A 25,365-nucleotide genomic window follows, 5' to 3' on the forward strand; every position below is an offset into this window, starting at 1 on the left:
TGTGTGTGAAATTGTGTTTATTTATTTTTTTTAAAAAAAGCTTTTACCATGGAACAATTTGTTCTGTTTTATCTTTTTCAGGCAAGGCCTACTGGTATCCTGGTTTTGTCAGCTGCTTGTTTATTCAACAGCTGCTCTTTTTTTCTTTCCTTTTTTTAATCAGGAGTAGTAGCTACAGTTTCAGATAACTGCATTTGGGAGGAGGCTAACTGCCTTTTTAGACTAGCCATTAAAATGATTTTGCAAGAAAAGCAGAATCCTAATCCCTTGCCAGAGAGAATGTTGTAAACCAACTTTGATTAAACTTGACATGATTTTGTTTAAAATTTCCTTTTAAAACAGATTGTTCAGGAGATGCAACTGTCTCTTGTTTCTGTTCTGATTCATAGCTTTATAATGAAAGGCTGAAATGTTTATATCCAAAATGCTTTTCATGAACATTTTTCCCTCAGTGGCTGTACAAATATTGATAGAATAATGTTTTGTGGTTTCATCTGTAGGCGTGGGCTTTTTTATTTTAATGTTCATCATGTTCTTTTTCTCAGCATTAGGAATGTGCAAGGGTTTTTTGATACAAAAACCATGCCTTTACATAATGGTATGTAACATAATGTGCTCTTCACCTGTGTAGGAAGGCTCGGGAGGAAGAGAAACAGAGGGACATTACACCCCATCAGCGGAGGTTTTTTTATCCTTCAACTCCATGACGAGCTCCTCTATGAAGTAGCAGAGGATGATGTCATCCAGGTACAGCCTTTTTCAGCTACATTAGGATGTTTCAAACCAGCTTCCCTTCTGGGGGCTCAGCTGCTTTTCCCTGGGTATGCTCTCACTGTGTGCTAACAACTCTGTGAAGATGATGTTAAATTGGATGAAAAACTGTGTTTGTATTCTTGATCCCTTTATTTGCAGACTCGATTTTTCCAACATGTCCTTTGCTGCTTATAACAGCACTTTGTACAACTTCTATGCAAGACTTGATGGTTGAAGTAGCTTAATGTTGTTGACAGGTGTAGGGAGTTTTTCCGCTGTTTGGAGGGAGCTTTGCCTCCCTGTTTACACTCATGTCTTCTGATGCAGAACACGAACTGGTAGAGCTGTGGTTTGTGTAGGGAAAGGAGGATTTTTTGCCTTCAGTACTTGTTTCCTACCTACTTATCTTTCTGGTAGGAGTGTTGTGGTGCTGGTTAGCAGCATGGCTGGTGTAACAAATGTGCTGTGTGGACTTGAGATACCTTTCATGTCTACATGTGTCTCTGTGTGTGCTCTTCCACCACGCAGGATCCCACTTCTGTTCTGCTCATACACATCTCTAATGACAAAAGGCTATTTCCTGATGGCAAGCAGTAACTCCTAGTCTGAGAGACCTTTAGGCAATACTGATTGGCCAGAGCATATTTTTTAATTATTATTTCATTAAAAACAAAAGTTTTAATATTTTTCTCTTGAATCTCAGCTCAAGCTTCTGTTTGGCCATCTGCTGCTTCAATCCTGGCAGGCTGTTTTAGAGAGAAAGAGGATCCCAGTTTCCTTTCTTTTACATCTTTAGGTACTGACTCGAAGTTATCAAAGTGTCCCCAGAAGAACAGGGGCCAAGTGAGTGGATTTGCTTATTACTTATTGTATTATTTTTTTTTCATTAAGAGCCTCAACTTCAAGGAAAATAACTGTCAGCTTTTGTGGCTGTATTTCTGTCCATGGATTTTCTGGGCAGTCCCTTAAACCAGCATATGTAGACAAGGCATGTTTCTTAGACTCAGACTTTCCTTGTGTGTACGAGACTTGCTGGTTTTTCAAGGATTTCTGTCTAGCTGAGGGAACAGGGTACTTCTTACCCCTTTGGTTAATTGTTTTTAGAGCCAGAAAGGATTTTTTTTTGGTGATACTACTGCCTGCTGTACTTTCAGATGCACCATTAGAATTACCCTGTGGTGGAAAGATCTAGGTTGGAAAGGATCTCTTGACGTGTCTCCCTCTTAAGCCCCCACTCAAAGCAGGGCCAGAATTAATTAGTCCTTTTGAGCTATAATATACCTTTTAGTGCAAAAGTAGTGACCGTTTCTTCCTTTCTGTATTGATTAAGTTTTTTTCATCTTGCTGGCACTAAAGCTTTGTTATAGTGTAAGTCATGTATTTCTCAGCTGCAATAGCAGTTTTTATTCAGACAAATTAGTTCGGTCACATGCTTGATGCTGGCTGTAGCTTATTTTCAGCTGCTAAAATGTGCAAAAGAAAACTAAAAATATCTTTCCATATATCTAGGAATTTGTGTTCCTGTCAAGGTATCTTTATGAGTGGTTTGTAAGAGAAACAACACTAGTGATCATTCTGTTTTCATTTTCAGTCTATCAGTGAACTACGCTGCCTGTTTTAAAAGGCCACATTGGAGTAATACCTATTTTTACTTGTGCTAAAGGTGTGAAGTGCCTGGGGCATCAGGACTTTCCTAGTCTGTGCAGAATGTCAAAGTGAAGGTAGGGAGCTTTCAGAACTTGTCCTGATAGAAAGACTGTGATAGTATTGCCAAAGACAGCAGAAGGAGGCTTGACCTTCCATCTGTTGAGCTGAAGCTGGCAGTGAGGAGTCAGGTAGGAGCATAAAGGTGTGGATGAGGTTAGGAATCAAAGGCTAGGTGCTTTTAAACTGCTTGCTTGTTCCCAGCATCATTGCATTTATATTTTTAAGATGGCCAGTATTCCTGCAAGCGTGTTTCAGCTGAGCACTGAGAACTCTGGAATCTGTTTGCTTAACATACATACAGGAAATTCAGACTTCAAAGCCCCCCAGGTCACGATGTTGGTGCACACCTCTGTCTCAACCCATCAGCTTCCCCAGGAATCTCATGCAGGTTTTCGTGTCTCCTCTGCAGCTGCTGTCCCTTGCTCAAGGTGTAGCAGCTTTAATTTGATGTTCTTGATGGTGTGTGCTGGACCCGTGACCATTCTCAAAGAATTTCCCTCTGGATGGTTCACATTTCTTTTGAAATACTGGGCCCCGAACTTGATCAAGGCTGCAGTAGTTTAAATAGAGTGGAAAACTGATCCATGTGTCACACAAGCAACATTTTCTATGTTCCAGAGTTGCATTTGCTTTCTTTGCCACAACAGTGTGCTGTGTGTAAGCTGCATTCAGTTTTTAATCTCCGATAACCCCATTTTTTTCCTGCCCAGGCAGTTATTTTTCATCCTATTTTTGAACAATAGATTATTTATATCCCAGTTCTCTATCCTGCTTTTTTCTACTCTGTACTTGTCTGTGCTGAATTACATCCTATTTCAAAGCATTTTCTAGGTTATCAAGATCATTTTGAAATGTGGAATGTAAGGGCGTAGGGTTTTGGAAGACAAATCTCCCCTTTGTTCTTAATGCTGTTGTAAACTGTTGTGCTCTGATCTCCTCAAATCCCTCCTCCTTTCCCAGTAAAAACTATGGACAAATCGCTCCTGTGTGCACCTGTGAGGGACTTATGAAAAAGGATGGGTCAGGAAGCTTGAATAGTTCTTGTGTTGATGCAATGGCCTCTGGCTGAGACGAGGGATCACAGTAATTTCAAAGCCTCTTTTCATTCTGCTGTGGAAAGGTCTGTGGAATGGGTGTGGACTGAAAGATTCATTGAAATAAGCAATCTAGGACAGGCTGGACTCCATGCAGGTCTTGTGGTAAGAAAGAGAGTCCCTTTTATCCAGGGTGGTTATTTACAGCCAGGAAAAAAAATTCTGTCTCTTACAGTCCAAAAAGTTACAGGCAAAAATACCTTCTGCTTTCCCTGTGTACTTAAATGAGTGTTTTCTTAGAAATGCCTTTGGAGGGCAGCAAATGTTGGAATTGCCTCAACAAAACAGTGAGGGTGAACCTGGGGAGGATTTCTAGCACCTGCATCGAATGTGATCCACTTTTGCAGAAGTTTGTGGTTTGTATTTCACAGGGTGCCTCTTGTGCCGACACAACGAGGAGGGACACAGTTCTTTGCCTATGGTGTATTGTTTTGTGTCTTGCTTTCACTGAAGTTTTTAGAACGGACTCCATGGAACACCCAGAAATACGCAGCTGGGTGAAAGAGGAGACTCTACAGGACTCTCAGGTGTTTAATGGAAGGTTAATCTTGCCTCCTTTCTAAGTCTCAAACAGTGTGGAACCAGTCACAAGTCTGTGCTGCATAAACTGTTGCTGGCTTTACACAGTTTCCCCATTCATAAACCTCAATCAGGATTAAAATATTTGGTTGCATTCTCATCAGTGGTAAGTCAGTGCAAATAAATGCAGGAGAGGAGTCCTGGTGTCCGGCCACCCCAGCTATTGACAGAAAAACGGAGCATTGAAGTTACGTGCACGTCTGATGTCTTGCCTTTTCTTGTAGGTCGCTCAGATCATCAAGCATGAGATGGAAAATGCCATCAAGCTCTCGGTAAAACTGCATGTTAAAGTGAAAATTGGCCCTAGCTGGGGAGACCTGCAGGACCTGGAGCTCTGACACAAGATGCACCTTCCTCGTGTGCGGTGAAGCGAAAGGCACCACGGACTGGGCAGGGCAAGGGCCAGTGTCCTCACAAGCAGCGACAGAGCTGCCCATGGTGTGATCCTCCTCTATCTTGCTGCTACAGGCATTGTTGCAATCTGCCTGCTGAAGTGCGTGGTGGAAGCTGTTATCAGTTCACCAAGCCAAACCCTTCAAATGTCAGACAGGACAGTGAAGCACGTTTACAGATCTGCGAAATTATTAATTGCTAAAAGCACAGTATTTAAATGAATTCTGTTAAAAATGCTTGATATTGTAATTTAAAACAAAACCCCATGGCCTAATGTATTTATTACAAATGAAATGAGCTGGATTATTTTATTAAAACGAGGGGCAAAGATAATTTGGCAGTTCTTTTGTGTAATTGTGTCTAGGACCAAAAAAAATAGTCATTGTGTTTGCACCTACTGTTGAATTTTACAGGCCTCTGCTGGGATCATTTGTACTGAATTCTGCTGATGAACTGAGTGCCGAAGTGGCTTTACAGCTGGCTGGATTTCTCACTGAGCAGCTGTGTAGCATTCACAGTGAACGGAAACAGGGCTTGGTTGGCCTCTGACTTTCAGGCAAGCATTTTGGTGACAGACTGTTGTAATTCATCTTACTGCTACCTTGCAAACTGGCCTTGAGAGGGATATTGTTTGGACTCTCTTGTAGTTAACACAGGAAAAAAACTTTCCTTTTTAAAGAACGAAACTCAGTTTACTGGTTAAAACCAGCGATTCATATTTTTGTGAAGAAAAAAACTGTCTCAGTCTGGCCAGCTGAAGTGACAGCCCTGATGGTGTTGGAGGTCTGGTGTGTTAGAGAGGTGTCACTGAGCGGCAGTGGGTGACCTCTGGTTCTTCCTTCCTTTAGAGACCTGGCTCTGAGGGAAGCCTCATATCCCGCCTGTAAGGTATAGGGCATGAGGCTTCTCTGCTCACATTTTCCCTGCGCTTTACCCCAGCGCCTTGGACTCCATCTCTGTGATCAGTCAGAAAGTTCTTCTGGGAGTGTGGGCTGGTCAGGCTGAGCTGATGCTGGGACTGACTCAGCTCAGCTGCCTGGATCGGATGCTTTGAAAGAGGGGGCAAGGAAGGAGCTTGCAGGGAATCTGCTGCTGCTGGGTGTTACTCTCCTCACTAACACCTTCTGGTCTGGCTAAATCTGGCATCTCGCAGTTTCAGTTCCCTTCCACTTGGATGTGATGGTGATGCGAGTTCAGCTGTTTTTGTTAACTTCATACAATGCCTGACCTTGAATTCTCTTATTTACATCATGTGGCCCTTATATGTTACAAGAAAGGGAGGACAGGTGCCTCCTGTCACCTTCTTTATCCCTCTAATTACTATATCATGTCTTTTCTTCTGCAGTTCCTCCCTAACGTAAACATCTCCATCTTTCCATTCTTGCCTCCTGTGAGAAATTTTCAAGCCCCTAATTATTCTTTCATTTCTGAGCTTCTGCCTGATCCTTTTAAAGAGGTGTACTTTTGAAGTTGCCTTTATAGCCTGATGTGAGAGGATGGACGCTTGCTTTCAACAGCCTGATAGCGTGCTTGAGCTTGTTAACTTCAAATGCGGCACTTTTGGTGTGGCCATTATCCTGACATCAGAAGGGCCTGGCACGGAGGTTTCAAGAACGTGGTGAGTTTTAAAAGATGATACTGGGGTCTGCGTACAAAGGGCCGCATCCTGGACTCTGATCCACCACCTGCCTCTTGGCTCAGCAAAACAGGCAGGAGGGATCCAGCCAAAGCCCCAGGCAAGGATGCCCTGACTGCCCTTCTCGGCACCGACTTGGCCACCTTTCCTGGTTTGGATTTCAGCTCATCTTGAGAGTTTTTGTCTCCTTCCTGCCCACTCTGCACTGGTTTTCTGCCACATCTGTCACCTGATGGCTGAGCTCTTTATCCACAGCATTTGCTTTCTTTTCTTAGGTCATTAAAGCTCTTGTTATTAACAGATCTGAGTCTCGGCACCCTGGTGCCCGACCATTTGTGTGCTCTGCCTGGGAAGGTGCTGGGTTGGACTCATTGCCAACTCATGTGGCCTTATGATTTCCTGTCCCAGGGTGTCATGTGGTGACACACCTGTGCTATATTTCAGGCCTCACTGGAGCTGCTGTAATTCGAGTTGCTTGTTCTTTGGCACATTATTTTCCTCCTGCATACTGTCTTTAGAATTTCAGAGGGATAGATCTCACGCGTATTTCCCGACAAGCTCTCTAGACAGAAGTGATGCTAATCAATAAGGGGATTGACACAGAACTAAACTTATTTTGGAAAACAAGCTCAACGAGTTCAGTTTAATTAAGCAGTAATTTGGAGCGAAGGAGAAGACAAAAGGTCTGTGAGCAAGGCAGCTGCGGCATTTGAGTCATGATATTAGAACTGGCTCTGAGATGTTGCCTGATTGCTGCTATTTACATTGCTTAATTCTGATTAGACTTTAGGTGTCAGTGAGACTAAGCAGGGGAGGCAGGAGAGGGCTGAGGTCGAGTAAGCAGAGCCACAGCTTAGAACTGTGCGGAAGACGATACCTGTTATTTTCTGAAGTTGGTGGAAAGAGATTGGCTGTACATGTTACTTATTTTGCCTGTGGGCCCTTCTCCTCCTACCTCTGGTGGGCTGAGTTTAGGTGGAAACCGGGCTTTTTTCTAGTTCAGGGCCCGATAACCAGACTGCAGGTTACTCTCTGTTGTCTTGTAGTCAGGATGGGATGCATCTGACCGTGTTTGCTCTCTTCCTCAGCGGGTTTGTGTGTCTCTCTGTAGTCCGCTCCCGCCTCCCGTTAGCTGGTGCAGCACAGCAGGTGCAGTGATGCATGTGGCCCATGAGGAGAGGAGAGATAGACACACTGCGGCAGGGATAGGAGTTGTGTTTGTTGCAGCAGCCTTGTCACTCGGTGTACACGGAATTGCTGCTGCAGCCCAGTCCTGCCCTGTGCCCTGCGCTGCCCTGGCCTGGCTGCTGCACCAGAGCGGGGATGGGTGTCTGCCAGAACAAACTGGGGTGGGATCCAGTCTTGACGCCAGGAATGCCTTGTCTTCGCATCGCAGGAACCTGTGTGACCCAGCTCCTCGCAGAGAGAGCCCATCCCCTTTGCTGGGCAGCCTTGTTCCCTTCAGCTCATATGTGCTTTCCTGTCAAAGTCACTCAAGTTTCAATTCAGTCTGCTGCCAGCATGGGGCAGAACATCCCTGGACTCGGTAGCAGGAGCTCCTGCCATTGATATTTGATACAGCTACTCAAGTCCCTTTCCTCACACGCAGACCACAAGCTTGTTTTACCTTGGTATTACTGCTGCAGCGTTCCTTCTATCCCAGCCTAATAAAAGTGCCCTGTGTGTTTTCATGTAGCTGGGCAGCGGTGGGAGAGGGGCAGGTGACAAGGCATGACACACACACCTAATCTGATCTTGTTTGGTCCTTTTGCCTTTCTCCCATGTCATTTGCATTTCTTCAAGAAGAGACTTGGGGTTTTCCTGCTACTTTTTCCTGTAGCTCTGTAGCTGAAAAGAGGGAGCTGGAAGTTTAATAGCTTTGGCTGATGTTTTTGAGCCTTTCCTGGCAGAGCAGCTCAAACATGTTGTTGGTAAGTGCCCCTAAATTACCTCACTTCTGCCTGAGTTTTCAGCTTGTAGGTGATTCTTTAACCTGAGGTGGAAGTGCGGGGCTGGTGCTCTCAGCTGGCTGAGAAGCCCGGGTATGATGCTCATGTTCCTGGGCACTGGTACTGCGGTTACGAGGGCTCCGTGAGCTCCCTGCAGTAATGCACAGGAACACGACCTGGGCTCCAGGTTTTGTCCCTGCGTGAGCTGCGGTGGGAGCAGAGGTGGCCCTGTCCCCAACCCAGCAACAACCGCGGCTGCATTTTCCATATTCCTGAGTGACTGGGCAGTGTAAGCTTCATCCAAACGCTTTGCATAAACCACGCGCCTTTGAAGACTTTTGGAGTAGAGGCTGAAAAAAAGAGAGAGATGTACAATAACTAATATCAATTCTTTATTTTCTTTCTTTTTTTTTTTAATTTTTTTTTTTTTTGGTTCTTACTGGGGACTGGAAACAGCCTCAGTTAAAGACGCCTTAGTTTTCCTTTTGTGACACTGCTTTAGGATACCTGTGGGAACAGGACGTGGTTAGCTCGGGAGTGCGCGGTTCACCCCAGATCAGCCTTCCTGCTGAGATACAGGTAATGACTCATTAACAAACCCCACATGTATTTTGTCCACGTTGCCTTGACACTGAATCTGAATATCGGTTGCTATTTAAAAAAGTACAATGTTTGATTTGTTGATTTAATCACAAAACAAAACACATGAATGGAAACACTCATTTACATGGCTATTGCTTATACACCTAAGATGAAGAGTTGAATACAAATGGCCACATGTAGTTCCTTAATGAGAGAGAGTGTGTTCTTACTAAGACCATACCAAGGCAAAAATCCGTTCCAGACTGAAATATAATGTGCTTGAATTCACCTTTAGGTTATGGAAAAGGATGTGTGGTGGCTGGGGTATTTAAGGGCCATGATTAAATTTGGCTTTGTGCCTCTGTTACAATCCTGACAGTTTACGAATTGAGGAGTCTTGAGGCTGAGCACAGCTCTTACTTAGGCTGCAGTATTTTCTTAACTTCTCAAATTGATAAGTTACTTTTCTATGTATATCTTCATTACAATGCACACAATGTAGTGTGAAAGGGCTTCTGTAAAAGGCATATGTAAACTGTTTTAGAGACTTTCTACATGTAATAATTTCATACAATATGTGTAGTAGAGTATTTCTGTAAAATATTTGTGTAACAAGCTACATTCTGGTAATATAGGGAATTTCTAATTGATGTAAATATTTGAACTGTGGAACTATACAAAAAATTTAGAAAACCAGTTATTATAGAAAACAAAACCCAATTCTCAACTTTTCTTTTAGCTTGTCTTTTAATCTGAGATTTGAAACTTGAGTTAAAACTCTAGGAATGGAAGTGGGTTCTTTTTTTTTTTTAGTTAAATAAAATAGCTTGTAGTTCATTGAAAACTTGCCCACTCTGAAAACATATGAATAATCTAATTTAAAGTATTTTCTCTGTGTACTCTGTCTATCTGCAGCTCCATGCACAAGATTAAGCGCATCTGGTGAAACCCAGAGCGGGGTGTGTGCTACTGACATTGTGTGTGTCTGGTTTTGGATGTGCCTGTCATAGAGAGCTCCTGTAAAAACAAGAACGTGAGGGAACGGGGGAGCCAGATGAGCAAAAAGCTTTTAAAACTGAACTAATATTTCCAGCCAGTCTGGTCTATTGTAACTGAGGATTGAGATGTTGAAGGTCTGTCTAAGTTTAGGATTTCGCTGAGGTGGTGCTGTGGTCGTGGGGAAGGTGAAAGCACATGGTACCAACACCCAAGCAAAGGAGCCCTCAGTTTCCTTACAGCGAGTCAGGTTGGACGCTGTGCTCCTTGCTCGAAATGCTGCATCTTTGATCCTTGCGCCAACAGCCTTGAGTAGCAGCTGGTCAGGCCTTTCAAAATCCCACACTCCCCCTCATTTCACAATAAATCAACCAGGCAAGAGTTTCTCCTCCCTCATTGAAGTTTTTAAGTAGTTGTTCTGTTTTGTTTTGTTTTTCTTTTCACATACATGGTAAATCTTGATAGAAAGCATTTAACAGTGTGCACTAACAAACTTGTACAACATATACATTACATATATATATTTTTATATATAGAATGTTCTATATACAAACATATACAACTTTTTAGATCTCTACAGACTACAAGAAAATTGATAATTATAGTCACAAGTGGTGAATTTAACAGAAATAGTAGTTTGCAACTGTCTGGAAATATGTAAAATATGTAAGAGTGGAAAGCAAGAGACAGCTGTGACCTGGTGGGGAGTACCGGAGAAACGTTGCTTGAAAGTTTAGGATTAAAAATTGTACATTTGAAGGATGCTAGACTCCCATTTCTCTGTTGCAGAAAAACACAAATGCAAATCTACTGGCAGGTTTGGGTTTTTTTGCCTTTCTTTCTTTTTCAGTAGTAAGCTAGAGACTGTTGGCAGCCAAAGTCAGTCAGACATTGTGGAAATGACTTGTTGAAGGTGCTTGTCTCACTGGGTGTGCTCTAGTTATTTAGCAATTAAAAGTTGCCTTTAAGTTTTTACGTGTGATTCTCTAGCTCCAGCCTGAAGGTGTTTCCACTGAAATCAAGGTAGCAGGGACCTTCCATTATTAGCCACCCACATGAGGGACAGCTCAGAACTTACGCAGACCTGGTGGCTTCCTTGTCACCAAAGTGAACCAAGAGATGCCCGAGCACCAGGTGCTATCCCTCACCTGGGCTGTGTTCCTAAAGGGTTACACTAGTTTGGAGTGGAATGTGGCCCCGTGGCCTGTGGGTACACAAGTGCCACACTAGAACAGCTTTTCCCGCTGCTCCAGCTCCATGTAGAAGCAAGTGCAGAGCTGGCACAGAGCAGAGCTGGTGGGACAGCCTTGGCTGGGTATTGCTGCAGGCTGCTTAGCTTCTCTGCAAAAGCAGCGAATGCAGAAAAATCGGGTCTCTAAAGTTGGTTGGAAGGTCTGAATGCTGCCTCAAATGTTTCTGTTGCCTGGAATCTAGTGGTTTTGGAGTGTAGGCCAAAGCACAGGCAGAGTGGAAATATATTTAAACAGAAAATAGAATTGCTACACTGTTGTTCTCATCTATTTCTCATTCTGGATGCCTGGTTATAGCGATGCTTCCTCACCCACACAGGTGGTCAGTTCTGCAACTGGCTGCTGGAAAGAGTTCCCTTCAGTGCCTCATTTCCAAGCCAGACTTAGAAAAATGTCTGACTTGTTGTCGCCCTGGGGGTCTCGCAGGGCAGCGTGGCTGCAGCACACCCATGGACTGGGAAGTTATCCACAAGAAGAGTTTTCTGCAGTGAACTGCAGAAACTAAAAAAACCACTTTGAAGCAGAAGCCAAGTCCTTTTAGCAGAAAAATCAATTGCCACTCACCCACTGTGTCATTTTAGGTATGTGCCGGTTCAGTGCCGTCCGTGGCCAATTGCTTTTCATGCTCTCCCCCCGGCCCATCATTTAATCTTGCTGCTGTGATCTCTCTCCCCCAGCTTTGCATGGGGGGTTACTGTGCAGTTTCCTCAGCATAATTTCAACTGACCACTTAAGAAGAACAAGGAAATCTCTGCTCTGTGAGCTGCCAAGCAGCTTCTGTGAGCAGATCTTGACAGGACCCTCCAACCTGTAGCCCTGCAGTTTCTCATCTTGCCTTCCCCAGCTTGCAGAGGCGATTTCCTAAGCTGGTTTTCTGTTCCTGCTACTGAGAAATAAGGCAACCAAGTGATACAGACACCACAGGGATGAAAAATGCTGCAGGCCCCTTCAAGGGCAACTGAGATCAATCTAGAGCACATTTTTTTTAAGTGGAGATAAAGATGACACGTCGTGTGCTCTGAATTGCAAATAAACCATCTAAGCTCATGTTTTAATCACATTTCAGATAGCGCCTGTCTAGCTACTTGAAAAATCTGTAAATTTTGGGCATAGGACTGTGAAGTTATTTATTCCTCTGGCAGGAGTTAAACAGCACTGATTTCAAGCAAGGTTTTTCAAGAGAAATACATAGCAGATAAGAAAATGCAGTTCAACTTCTTATGTTGAGAATGGTAGCAAACATGCTTGAAATGTAGTGGCTTTTTTGTAATGTCACTTTTAAAAAATAAAGATTTTTGCCATTTATTTTTTTTCTTCTCAGAATAGAAATAAATCCAATTTTTCTTCGGTCACAACATGCTTTCTTTTTTTTTTTCTTTTTTTTTTTTTTAAGATGTCAATTATTCATGCAAAGTTTTGTAAGTGCATTAACATTCAAGTTTTGTACAGAATATTTTTAAGCAGAGGCACTCCCCACAGTTCATACCTACAGCTTCTGAAGACCTACATGCCACAGTGATGCTTCAGTTCCTTTTGGAAAAAAATGGGCTGCAGCATGAGCCAGCTGTTTGTTGGAGTAAGACCCACACGATTCTCGCTTCCGTCTCACAGTCCGCAAAATTTCTCCTTGACTCCCACTGTGACGAAGCCAATAATAGTAACAGAGAAACATCTTCTGGGAGAAAAAAACTGTCTCTGGCCAGTAACTGGTAGATTTGGGAATGACTGTTGCTTCCCCGGACAGTGTTCTTAAAGCCACAAACAGCTTCTTTGAAAGTCTAAAACTGGTACCACTTTTTGTCCTTGTATTTCAGCATCACCTACAAAAATGGGAAAGAAACAAATGTATGTAAGACACTGTTCTGCAGATGAAGTATCAGACATGACCCCGGCCCATTAACTGTCACAAACTTTGTAAGTAAAAAAGGAAGAGCAATGCAGTACATTACTGTCATCAGATCTTGATTCCATTGAGACCTTGTATTTAATTTCATAATTACTACATTAAAAAGAAAGTTACCTGCTATTGCTGTTCGTTACAAGATTCTTTTATTTTCTGAGGAGCTTTAGCTACTTTCCTTCTGCAAAAAGTACAGAGTTATGGGAATAACCAGGAACTTGCTTTTCACTCATGTGGAAAGAAGCTTACCTATGAACCACAACAGATAGGTCCTGAATTTTTGCATTTCAGGCCATGTTCTTTCTCTGTATTTTTGCCTCACACTTATAAAAGCCAATAAAAAATGTAAAGGTCTTGCCCAGAGATATGATGCCTGTTAAATGAAAAGCATGCATTTGGGCAAGTGTTCTTTAATGTTGCTTTATCTTCAAAGATAATCACTTTAGCAGATTCCCAGCCTCAACAGTGTGGGATGGAAGAGCTTTCCATTTCCAGCTCTAAGGACAGAAGCTGCCTATTCCAGGCGAGCCCTATTCTATATAACTGTACCACAGTTTTATACTAGAAATGTTCTCCTCTTCTTCCCAACAAGATCCAGAAAGTTTAGTGTATACACATCCACCTACCTGTTTTCTGCCCTGCTGCATAGATGTGCTGCACTAAGTGGCTTAAAAAAAGTCATAATGAATTAGTGAGAAAGGCGAGCGATGAGAAGTGCCATGTTCTAAATTCAGAGGCTACCAATGGATGCTCATTTATGAAAACATGAAAGGAAGGGGTGTGCAATGGAAGATTATGTTCAGCATTCCCATCGTTTGGGAGCAGGAAAAGGGGCCTGTCAGTTGGCACGAGCACACCTAAAACAACGTGACTGGGTGAAGTGCCATGAAGATGGAGCCAGGCTCTTCTCGGTGGCAAACAATGATAGGACAAGGGGTAATGGGATCAAGCTGGAACACAAGAGGTTCCACTTAAATTTGAGAAGAAACTTCTTCTCAGTGTGGGTGCCAGAGCACTGAAACAGGCTGCCCAGGGAGGTTGTGGAGTCTCCTTCTCTGGAGACATTCAAAACCTGCCTGGACACATTCCTGTGTGACCTCACCTAGGCGTTCCTGCTCCAGCAGGGGGATTGGACTAGATGATCTTTTGAGGTCCCTTCCAATCCCAAACATACTGTGATACTGTGTGATACTGTGAACTGTGCTTGACTTTCCCAAAGGGCTGGTGGCTCCTAGTTCTGGGTGTGCAGTGCCTGGGCCCCTACCTCATGTGCATGTTTGGAAAATGCCTCTGCACTGGCCATCATGCTCGCAGTCCTTTCATCCAGCTCTCCCAGTTTCTGTCCTCTCTCATCCAGGGCGATGCGTGCACGAGTCAAGTCCCCAATGACTCCTCCTGCGGCTCCTCTCACACCTTCGATTCCACCTGATCCAGGGATGTGCTGGGCGAGGCTGCGAGAGGCTTTTCCCGCCGTGGCCTCGCCAACTGCAAAGGAGAAATGGAGAGAAAGGAATGAGCTCCTGGCCATGCCCTTGTCAGTGCTTCTGCTCCTCGAGCCGTGGGCTCGCAGCTGTGATGCCATTTGGCGTGCAGGTGGCACATGTGGAAGACTTTGCTCTGTGCACTGGCACAGCTACGGTGCAGCCGTGAGCCCTCACACTCAGTTGCTGAAAAGAAGCTGCCAAGGGGAAGAAATCATGGGAAAGCAAATGGAGACCCTCCCCTTTCTTCACAATGTCATCTTTGTTTTTTGTCAGTGATCTCAATCTTGTTTAACACTCCCTTCCCAGATGACAAGGGCAGAGGATCCCCTGAATTAGTTGCTGAAAAGAAAAGAAAAGAAAAGAAAAGAAAAGAAAAGAAAAGAAAAGAAAAGAAAAGAAAAGAAAAGAAAAGAAAAGAAAAGAAAAGAAAGAAAAGAAAAGAAAGAAAAAGAAAAAGAAAAAGAAAAGAAAAAAAAGAAAAGAAAAGAATCATCAATAAATTACTTACAAAGCTCCTCTCTGTCAAAAGCTTGTCCACTTCCTCCAAAAAGTCCTTTGAGAAAGCCTCTGTTTTGGGCTTCTGGGGTTTCCACAGGAGTAAACAAATCCCCAAGCATGTCCTAGGAAAGTCAGACAACAGTCCATGTGAAAAAGTAGTGAGGTGAAAGCAGTTCTAGACATTTTCTTTATTCGTATTAATGAGCAACATGTATTGGAGCTAATCAACTAGTTTGAAAAGAGTCTGTTGTGTATACAGTTCTGAGTATTTAACAACACTTGTGTTGCATGACAGGCAAATACTTGGGCTAACTAGATTCACTCATGCTTCCAAAGGGACTTTTGGTTTGTCACTGCTCAGTCTTATGTTCATTACTACAGAGAAAAAACACCAAACCAAAACAACAAAACCAATGCAAAACTATAAGCAATAGAGAATGAAAATACCAGTGATAAGATCATATTTTGCTTAGAAACAGTGGAGGCGACACCGTAATGGAATAACCAATTTATTGTGAATTATGTGTTTTGCTGTAGTGATTATCCAGGCAAGCAGGGCAGCACTCTCATCTTTATAGCGTACCTGAGTTCAGTGCTTGCTAGCAGTTCAGAGAGTTTGGTAGCTTGTTGTTTGTTTGTTTTTTGTGTTTTTTAGTTTAAACCCCTAAATCCCATCACCTTCCATACAACCACACCACCCTCATTACTGTGCGTTTTGGCAGTGCCATCAGTAATGCTAAATAAGTGGTCTGAAGGCACCGCCTTGGGGCCAGATCTTGAAGCCGTTGACCCAAATGAATCTCAGGCTCAAGTTTATTTGCAGCAGTACTAGAAAAAAATGAGGTCCCCAGAATAAAACCGATAAAGACAGCGTGCAGCCCCATTAGTGTCTGAAGCCAGTGAGGCTGTGCAATTGGAAGAGTTGCTGCCCTGTGGCTCGGCTCTTTGTTTGCCCATCCAAGCAGGCAGATACCGCTGCTGTGCTGCACAGGGCGCTGGGACAGTGCTGTGACTCACACTGGCTGCTCCTCCGCACGGTCACCTGCTCTGGGACGGAAAATCACTGCAGCCCTTTGAGCCTGAGGGGTGGCTCTCGAGCAGCCTGGCGTGCTGTCCCAGGTGACAATGGGTCATCTGCTTGTTGTGCACCTATAATGACCGTGCAAGCCTTTTGCTCTTTGCAATCAAGCCAAGGTATAAGCAGCCACAGTCCAGCAGTACAGAGAGGCAAGGGCTTTGTTTCCCTTGGCTGTCATATGATGCTATTAAGGTTAATTAAAAAAAAAAATACCCAGCTTCTAACAAGCTCTCACTATAGGTCCATTTTCTAAGATACAGTGATCAAACCTTTTGATCATTTAAAAACTGGTTCCCTGCAAAATAATGTCTTCTCCGATGTACAAAAGCTTGTGCGCAATGCTCTCTCCTCACAGTGCTTTTTTCAGACTTGAGACAGAGTGTGCTGTGATGTGAGTTGAGCAGCTCAGCACATGTTATTCCCCAGGGCTTAATGAGTGCTGGCAGGACCATTTCTTTTATATTTCTATCCTAGTTTGCTGCTAATTATATAACCTAGAACTTATTCCCCCTCCTTTTTTCCCTTTTTATTACTCATGTTTCTCCCTGTAACCTCTCACCATTCCTCCTCTTAAGTAAATGACATTTTAATTTGCATTTTCATTGTAAAAAAAAACCCAACCCAAATCTAACATTGTAAAGACCTTTTGCTCAAAATAAAATCTTTTAATTAGACAATTTCTATAGCTACTCTATTTTAATGTACAATGGGAGATGCTTTCCTCACATGGAAGAAGGGGAATACCAAATACTGGAGTAAAAACAATGGTAAATAGTTTAAAAATATATTAAAACAGAGCATATTTTTTGATACTAACCCCATTGTTTTGTCTCATGCTCCCAGCTATCTGCTGAAAGCTGCAGGTTTTAAGATATTTTTAGAGTTAAAATAAAAAATGATAAAAATATGGCAATTCATATTTTCACTGAAGCAGTTGCTATGTGGTTGGACACATGCTGGTACCAACTGCTGTAGCTGGTATCGGTTTGTAGCTGCCCCTTCCTTCCCTTCAGATGTTTTTAACAGTTGGTCTTTTGCACGGCAGGACTTTGAGAGAAGCGGGCTGTGAAGGGGCCCATTTGGGTACAAATCCTTCTCTGCATGGAGCCAGCAGAGATTGCAGGAGGCAGGCTGTGGGCTCAGGCCAGCCCTCAGGGCACAGGAACAAGATCCCATCTCAATGGAGAACCCATCTTGATGGACACCCCATCTTGATGGAGACTCCACCCCCAAGGAGACCCCATCCTGATGGAGACTACATCCCCAAGGAGATCCCATCTCAATGGAGACCCCATCCTCAAGGAGACCCCATCCTGATTGAGACTACATCCCTGAGGAGATCCCATCTCAATGGAGACCCCATCCTCAAGGAGACCCCATCCTGATTGAGACTACATCCCCGAGGAGATCCCATCTCAATGGAGACCCCACCCACAAGGAGACCCCATCCCCAAGGAGATCGCATCTCAATGGAGATTCCATCCCCAAGGAGATCCCATCTCGATGGAGACTCCATCTCCAAACAGCGACAGAGCTGCTGACCTCTCTCTGCAACTTTGGCATCATTGAGCCAGGGCAAGTGGAGAGGAACGTGTCTGTCCTGGTCCCACAGCACAACCTTCACTTTAAAAGTTACTAAATACTAAAATATATTTTTTCCCCACCCCGTGCTTGCTATTTGGCAACAACTTATCACCTCTGGTAATGCCAGTATTACTTATTTAACTATTCAAAACTTTGTCTTTTGAATAGAAACCATAGACTGGTATGGCATGTTCTTTTGAGCAACCTAATAGTGAACACGGGGCAATCTACATCTGACAAGTCATGCCACTGGCCCTCCCACATCACCACAAAAGCAATAAAGTGAGGGTTTGAGCCCTACCTGCAGGTTGTCACACATCTCCTGGCTGTATGTCAGACGCTGGATCTCTGTGGGAGAGCTGAGATACAAAGCTTGCCCTTCGTTAGTGAAACAAAAGGTCCGTGCTATCCTCATATCTGTTACAGGCAAATAGTTGATGTCCAGCAGCGGGCGCAGGCTGGGCAAGCTGAAGAGAAGCAGACACTGGGGTTAGTCACCAGTTGCCATGCATAGTGCACCTGCTCTGTGGCTGCATTTTTAATCCAACATTTAAGTTTATGCTTTTCATAACTGGAATATTTGAAGAGCAGCTCTAAGCTGAAAAATTCTGCCATAAACACGCTGCCTCCCCGTCATACTTTGTTCCCTTTCACAGAGAAGTTTCAGCTGCCCTGCCTCAATGACCCTGAGCCTTATGCTGCTCTCTAGATTTGGGATGTGCATGTGGCACAGTGCAGCTTGTGCCATGTGGCTGGGCAGTTTGCAAGGTAAGGGCTGCCCCCAGCTATCACATGGGCATCTGCAGAAAAAGGCACGGCAGGGCCCTGCTTGCACCCTGCAGACAAAAGTTCCAGCATCACCTTTGTTGCCCCTCCAGCTTCTCCTGGTTCACCATTTTGGACAGCGCTTTCCAAAATTTCAGTGGCCTGGCTGGGGAAAGGGGGTGCAGCCAGCCGAGAGCACGGCCGCAGGGCTGCTGCACGGTCAGCTCGCTGGTGGAGATGATGAGGAAGGGAAACCAGGTGCTCTGAGCAGAAAATCTTCCAAGATGCCAAGAATGGGACTTGCTGCTTCACACTGGATAAACAGTACCCTTTCTAGGCCCGACTTTTTCTATACTCCTCTATACCTGACTTACCATATCTGAGCAAAATTATCAGGGTTTTCTTTTATGATAGTTAAAAATCATCAGCCATCGGTTGTCATGGGTGGCAGATTACTATGAAATAAAGGGGTTTTGGTTTGCTGTGCAGCTGCCTTAACTCCCCATGTGGAGACAGGACAAGGTACAGGTACAGCTGTGGGCAAGGCAGGGCATTAAATGCACCCACAAGGGAGTTAATGCAGAGCATCAGACTCCCTGGAGCAAACGCACGTGAGGGCACCGTGCCACCTCTTTGCTTAGTTTTGCCACAAGATTAATTAGATAAGTACCTCAGTGTCATGATGTGCCCATTGGCACAAAAGCACGCCAGACAGACGCTGTTACAGAGGGTGACCACATCTGCTCGCAATAAAAAGGACGTTTCAGTGATGTTGTGGACGTAAAGACATGTTTGGGAAGGCAATGAGAAGACTTTGGCTTGTTTTTCTGAACAAATGACTGCAAATTGATGATCACCCATATCCTGGGATGAGGAAGGAGAATGCATGACAAGCTTCCTTTTCCTTGTTTTTTCACCATCATCAGCACTGTGTGGGTCCCTCCATACTTCATACGGTGGATGTGTCAATGTCCCCATGCAGTCCAAGCAGGCGAAGGTCAGCACGGGTCCTTTCAGTGTCAGAACTGTGCCTGCAAAATATAATTTCCTCTCACTGGCACCACAATTAAGCCAGTTTTCAGTATTGGGAACACATGCACCATAGCTGACATTTAGGTTTTCTAAATACAGCAAACTTTAATTCAGATAAGGTGACAAGTCTTCCTTGCTCAATTCTTCCTGACCACACAGAAGGTGAACAAACAGGCTGCCTGTACTGAAAATGTCTCAGGCAGCCTATATCAAATACTCTATATTATATATGTTGTGAATACCATATAGATAGGCTGTTGGTTCTCTCTACATTGAACTAGTAGGATATTTTTTCCCCAGCAGTAAAATTGCTCTTAGTCTGGTGACCTTCCAGAATTGTTTTTCTAAGCAAACTGGGGCTAGAAAACCTCTATTACTGTGCATTCTCCGTTCTCTGTCATTATTTCACTTTAAACATACGAAGCGCATAGTGCCTCTCCTCAGACCTGACCTCTCTCAGCCCTCTGTTCTCTCTGCTACACCATCTGTCACTCAATCAGCCAAGGATCTCTCCTGGCACCTCAACCTGCCAACGTTTTTGTTTCCTTCCCTGAACTCCCTTCTGCTTCTCTGCAGTTTTCCAATAGTAAGACAGACAAACTGTTCACAGCGTCCCAGATATGACTGAATCAGAGCTGTACACAGGACTGTAATGTCACAATATGAAGGAACTCTGCTGATTTCCCTACCCTCACAAGAAACATGTAACTTTGCCCACAACACAAGGTAGTCTTCCCAACTAACACAACCAAAGTGACGCGAGCATCTTTATTTACCTCTGTGTAGTGGGTGACCACTGTTTGATACATGCACTGAGAAACTTCTGCCTCAAAGAACATACAAAACCATGCAGTTATCTGCCTTGTTGTACCAAGACAGACAATAAACAGGAAAAGAATTGCACTCTTACCACTTGGTGACACCATGACTGGCTCTGACTGCCGTAAGTCGTCACTAGCCGGCAGATTAAGGGAGAGGATTAAGACCATACCGAGGCCTGTTCCAACCCAGAGACAGGAGGAGACAGCGGAGTCGTTCTTTCGGGCAAAGGACTCCATGAAGTACAAAGCAGTTATTGCCTCCTTGGAGTCCCTGTCGATACTGGACACACTGGAGCTTCGGGAACGGCTGAAGGAGTTTTCCCTATTTTCTGCATAAATAAATATAAGCAAACAGGCATAAATCAGCAATCCTAGAAGGGGCACAAGACTGCAGCAAATACAAACTCCATGTAGAGATCAGAAAATAGAGAGTTTTCATAACCTGAGCAAACATTCTGATAATAGCACGATACCAGCTTGCTGCCAGTGGATAAATAAGTGTGGAAAATGCTGTCAGACCTCATCAGTTAGATCTGCATTAGAAATAGCTGCTTATTATGTAGATTAGCATAGACTAATTAGAATTTACAACAGCCTTAGCTCAAAGGACTTGTTCTAAATAGCATGAAATAATTTTAGACCAATATGTTACCAATGCATTTAAAATTAATCCATGTATCTCATTGCTGCAGGACCTGAAGGGAGATGCCATTACCAGCTTCAGAGCATGTGTCCTTTCCTCTGTTCTTGTTTCCATCACTAGGACGTTCTAGCACTGCACTCACAGCCATCGTTTATTGTCAAGCTATTAATAACTGCTCTCTGGGGAAAAGACACCCATTGTTAAACCGATCCCAGCATCCAAAACATCTCAGGGTGCACATCAACTCTGGCTTCCCAGGGAGCAAAGTGAGAAACCTGCTCTGCACCCCTAGCAACAACCGCACGGTGAGGCAGCACTGGCTGGTTCATCTTTCTGCCTCAGCCTCAGCAGGCACCAGTGAGAGCCAGCGGGAGACAGGGCCGTGTTGTCTCACTGCAACCACACAGGTACCGAGACACTCTCTGAACTTGTCAGAGAGAAATAACAATGAATAGGGTCTCACTGCTGTAGGGTGCGAGGGTCTCTGCTTTGCTTTGCCCAGTGCTGGGCAAGAGACACAAAGATGCTCCTGGAATTAGCAGGTACTGTCAGTGGCAACACACTGGAGGTTATCAAGCACACTGGTGCTAAAAGTTACTGAAGAGTAAAGGAGCCAGAGGGAAGAAGAGAGTAGAGCTGGCTATGGGCACAATCTGCAAAACGATTTGTGCCAGTGCTGCTGTCTACCAACCTGGAGTCAAACATAGGGTTTGATCATTGGAAACCTCACAAAAGTTGCTCTTCTGTAACAATAACAACTAGAGGACTAGGAGGTTCTGGAGATGGAGAAACAGTTGAAGCTATTGGACTTGGGGTAAGAAGCTCACTTCTGAACCTATCATTATGAAGTAGATGCGTATGAAATTATCCTCATAGCTCAGAAGAGAGATCTGTCTCTGCAGAACCAGCAGAAACGTCTAAGAAGAGGAACACTTTCTGCCATGGTTGAAGACTAAAATTAGAAAAGGACTTTCTCACATACTCCAGCTTAAAATCAGGCTAGACCTCGTATGTAGGGTTCCTACTCCCCACCAGAAGCAGCAGTTTCAGCGACAAATCTCTTCCTCAGACAATGTGCTGCAGCATTCCATCCCCTTATCCAGGTGACTCCATGTAAACTGCTGAGATTACTCTCTTCAGAGCAGCTCCCGGGGCAAGACTGGAGAGAATCACAGCAAAACACTACTGGAACCACAGCAAGCATCACTATATGTGCTGCCTTAATAGCTGGCACACCGGGATGGGAGCAGATTTTCCTGCTGGTCTTTGCCATTTGGGCCAGCTTCTGTTCCTTGAGGGCACCCATACCTTGTCAAACAGCAGCTTCAGAGGACAGCCCTCCCTGGCACTTCAGTCCCACTCTTATGGAAGAGAAACATATGTCTACTTGAACTTCCAGGCACTGGTCTCACCCCATCTCACCTTCATGTAGGCACTGTTGTAGCTCTCCAGTTCTGGCTCAGTACTGCTAAATATATCTGCATAAAACTGGGATTGCTTATTCATGTGCAAACATAGCTTCTAATACCTCAAGAATTAGTGTCTCCCATAACCCCAAGCACTTTGTACGATTCCTGCAGCGGACTGGTTGGCCCAGTTCCTTCCTAAGCACAGTGATAGCTGCGAGGTAAAGAACGGGAAGACAGTAATTTCAAGGAAGAGATCAGCAGGGATCCATATATATATATATATATATATATATATATATATACACACACACACACATACATCCCCCCACCAATGTTATTATGTAATTCATTTTCTCCTTAACAGGTGTATTAATATCACAGTCACATAAAATTCAAATATGGTGGTGCTCAAACTGAGAAAGATGTTGAAAGGACAAATGCAGTTAGTGTAGGCGACATATACGGAACTTAAAATATATGATGTGCCATTTGCATGTGTCATCAAGCTTTCTCCCTCTTTAAATTAACAAGAAATGTTCCTCACTCCTGTGCAGTACAGTTAACTAATACATCTTCACAGAACTGACACTAACAGATATAAACTTTGGGACACTTTTGGGAACATACTGTGCCATTTTCTATTAAATACACTACTCAAACTGAAATTCTAAAGACCAGCATGATACATCTCAAAATTTGAAGTCATTAAACATATCTGAACAGCAAACCAAAACCAATGAAAGGCCGCAGTCACTATGTGACTTTGTTGGCTAGCTCTAAACAAGGTAGAAATCTCTTATTTTCCTAGATTTTGGGATAAAATTTAGCGTAGGCCTTTTCCCTGGGACTCCTTTCTCAAAGAGCTTCTACCCCAAATTCTCTATTTGCAAACAATTCCATTGCATGCTAGAAAACCATAAAATCACTTTCTTTGGAAATTTTAGAAAATTGCCATATCCTTTCCTAGCATGACTGCTATGTTTTAAAATTATGTCCCATATTCTGAAAGTTGTCCTATATGAACACTGCTAATGTGTAGTAATCCTTAACCCAACTGCCATATTTTGGGTTCTCTCATATATTTTCCTGTTCTTGCAGTGCATGATGGGTGGAGCAAGAACGTCAGCTACTACATCTCTCTGCACAAGTCCCGACCTGGACCACTCCCAGGTACTCCCGGTAACCTACATCCAACAACATTTATTTGGACTCCCTGCATCAGTGAGAGGACAGCATAGACATATGTGAGAGGCAGGTACTTTTCTGTTCCCTCTTCCTCTCTGCAGAACATTCTGCTATATGACACTTTGTCACAAACATGCTCCTGCCTCCAAGTTGCCTCCTGCTTTCAGGCAGTCCAGTATTCCTGTTCCTTTGACAGGCACATACCAGCTCCCAGGATCCCTCTGCTCCCACCCAGCCATCTCTCTCAGACGACCATGTCCTTTTCCCTCCTCTTCCCCTTGCAGACCTGTTTTTCTTGGCTCTTCTGTTTTTTGCCCAGGTGGGTCTCCAGGCTGTTCCTGCAGCTGGCAGCAGGGGAGCTGGAAGCACCATCAGAGGGGTCCCATGTCCCCCGAGAGCTAAGGAGTGAGTGACTGTCATTTGGGAGATGCGGTTGTTCAGGCTGCTAGACTATGCGCAGCTCTGAGCAAAAGCATTATTATCTGCAGGCAATGCCTTTCAAAAAGTTGCATTCCGTGGGTTAAGACCACAAAATATAAATACCACCACTCTCCTAACAGTAGTCTTGCTTTCTTCAAAATGTTTTAATTCAGGCCTGTCTTATGCATGGTTTGGGTTAGTGAGATGCAGGTGGAGACTCAGGAACCAACTTCCTTGACAACACTGGACTGATTGTTAAATTACAGCTACGAGCAGCAGCACACAAATAGAAGGCTTCTGATTTAAAAGCAACTGCAAAACCTCTAACTTGCTACCCACCTCACGGACAGAAACACACAGGACACTTGGACTCACATGCTGAGATAAAACGAAGCCAGTGTTTTTGAGTCTTACCTTTGTTCATCCATGTGTGAGCAGTATAGTGACGCTCGTCGTGTGAGAATGTACTGATTCCATGTAATTGCTGAAGCATTGCCCGTCTGGATTTGTGCCCTACTGCCACAAAATCGCATGCATTGCAAAAGGACAAGAACAATTGAGCCAACCGTCATCATGACATTTAAAGGAAAGCAGCCCTGAGCAGCTATTGTCCTAGCTCTTTTCTTGCACAACAGAGCTGTCCCACTGCAGTGTGCTGGTCTCTAGGAGAAGATTTAATTTAGGGTTTGGGGGTTTTCTGAGAATTTAAAAGGTAATTTGAGTAAATGGTTCCATGTATTTCAACTGTCACCGTTACAGAGCACTTGCAGAGATTTTTTTTAAATTTCCTTTTGTTCTATGGAAATAAAACTGTAATTTCCTTACTTTACCATGGAATTAAAAAAGAAAAAGGAGGGACAATACTAATGAAAATATTTATGTCACTGACTTGTGCATCTTCAGGGAAATATTCTGACTTCTCTGTTCTCATCTGCAGCAAGGGTTCTATAAGGGGAACACATGCTCACATCTTTCACAAGAAATTGTCATTGTGATTATTCTAAAATAATGGATTTAGCACTAACACAGAAGCATAAAGTAATTTTCTCCTTGAAGTTTGGAATAATGAATGTGAAAGTATCACTTGTTATGAGAAATGAAAGAAAACTACCAGTGACAAAGATCAACATTTTAATGGCAAATTTTCACATTTACTACTGGAGAGTTTTGCAATTGACTGTCAGTGTCTTGGATGTTATTTATGAGTCCTTTCCTGGTTTTAACATACTGAGTAATTGATCTGCTTACAAAACATATACAAATTGACTTTTTATATATGGAAATCAATGTATTCTGGAAACAAAGTTAAGTGGTTTATATTCTCCTCACTTGGAGATTTCTAAAAGTCTTAATCCCAAATATCAGACCTAACAGAAGCTAATGAAACTATTAAAACATTTGCCAGTTTAAGGATCACCATCTCAAAATTTTAAGAGAAATCTGTCGCTTTTAAAATCTTATAGTCAGGAAAGCATGCAAAGCTCTGAATACCAGTGTAAACATACAGTAAAGGAATTATACTTCAAACATGAATTTGCACACAGTAACATTGCAGAGAGACAGAGACTGAACCATATTACTGACGGCAATGCTTCAGCAACACAGGA

General features: G+C 43.6%; 2 protein-coding genes across 3 annotated transcripts in view; one reads left to right on the forward strand and one right to left on the reverse strand.

The window, feature by feature from the left end:
* POLQ (DNA polymerase theta) overlaps nucleotides 1-4,471 on the forward strand; it is a gene marked incomplete at both ends in the record, with an annotated part of 54,588 nt that extends 50,117 nt beyond the window's left edge. The window contains 2 exon segments of the mRNA XM_080352278.1: nucleotides 632-747; nucleotides 4,358-4,471. Coding sequence (XP_080208404.1) covers nucleotides 632-747; nucleotides 4,358-4,471 — 230 coding nt within the window.
* Nucleotides 4,472-12,717: 8,246 nt separating this feature from the next.
* STXBP5L (syntaxin binding protein 5L) overlaps nucleotides 12,718-25,365 on the reverse strand; it is a gene marked incomplete at both ends in the record, with an annotated part of 197,112 nt that continues 184,464 nt past the window's right edge. For both annotated transcript variants that reach the window (XM_080354706.1, XM_080354705.1), the window contains 6 exons: nucleotides 12,718-12,759; nucleotides 14,104-14,324; nucleotides 14,832-14,943; nucleotides 17,785-17,950; nucleotides 18,919-19,273; nucleotides 20,185-20,430. In XM_080354706.1, the coding sequence (XP_080210832.1) occupies nucleotides 12,718-12,759; nucleotides 14,104-14,324; nucleotides 14,832-14,943; nucleotides 17,785-17,950; nucleotides 18,919-19,273; nucleotides 20,185-20,430 (1,142 nt within the window). The remainder of the gene's footprint in view (nucleotides 12,760-14,103; nucleotides 14,325-14,831; nucleotides 14,944-17,784; nucleotides 17,951-18,918; nucleotides 19,274-20,184; nucleotides 20,431-25,365) is intronic.

The sequence above is a fragment of the Nesoenas mayeri genome (genome assembly GCF_963082525.1).
Source record: "Nesoenas mayeri genome assembly, chromosome: 1".
Classification (NCBI taxonomy): Eukaryota; Metazoa; Chordata; class Aves; order Columbiformes; family Columbidae; genus Nesoenas; species Nesoenas mayeri.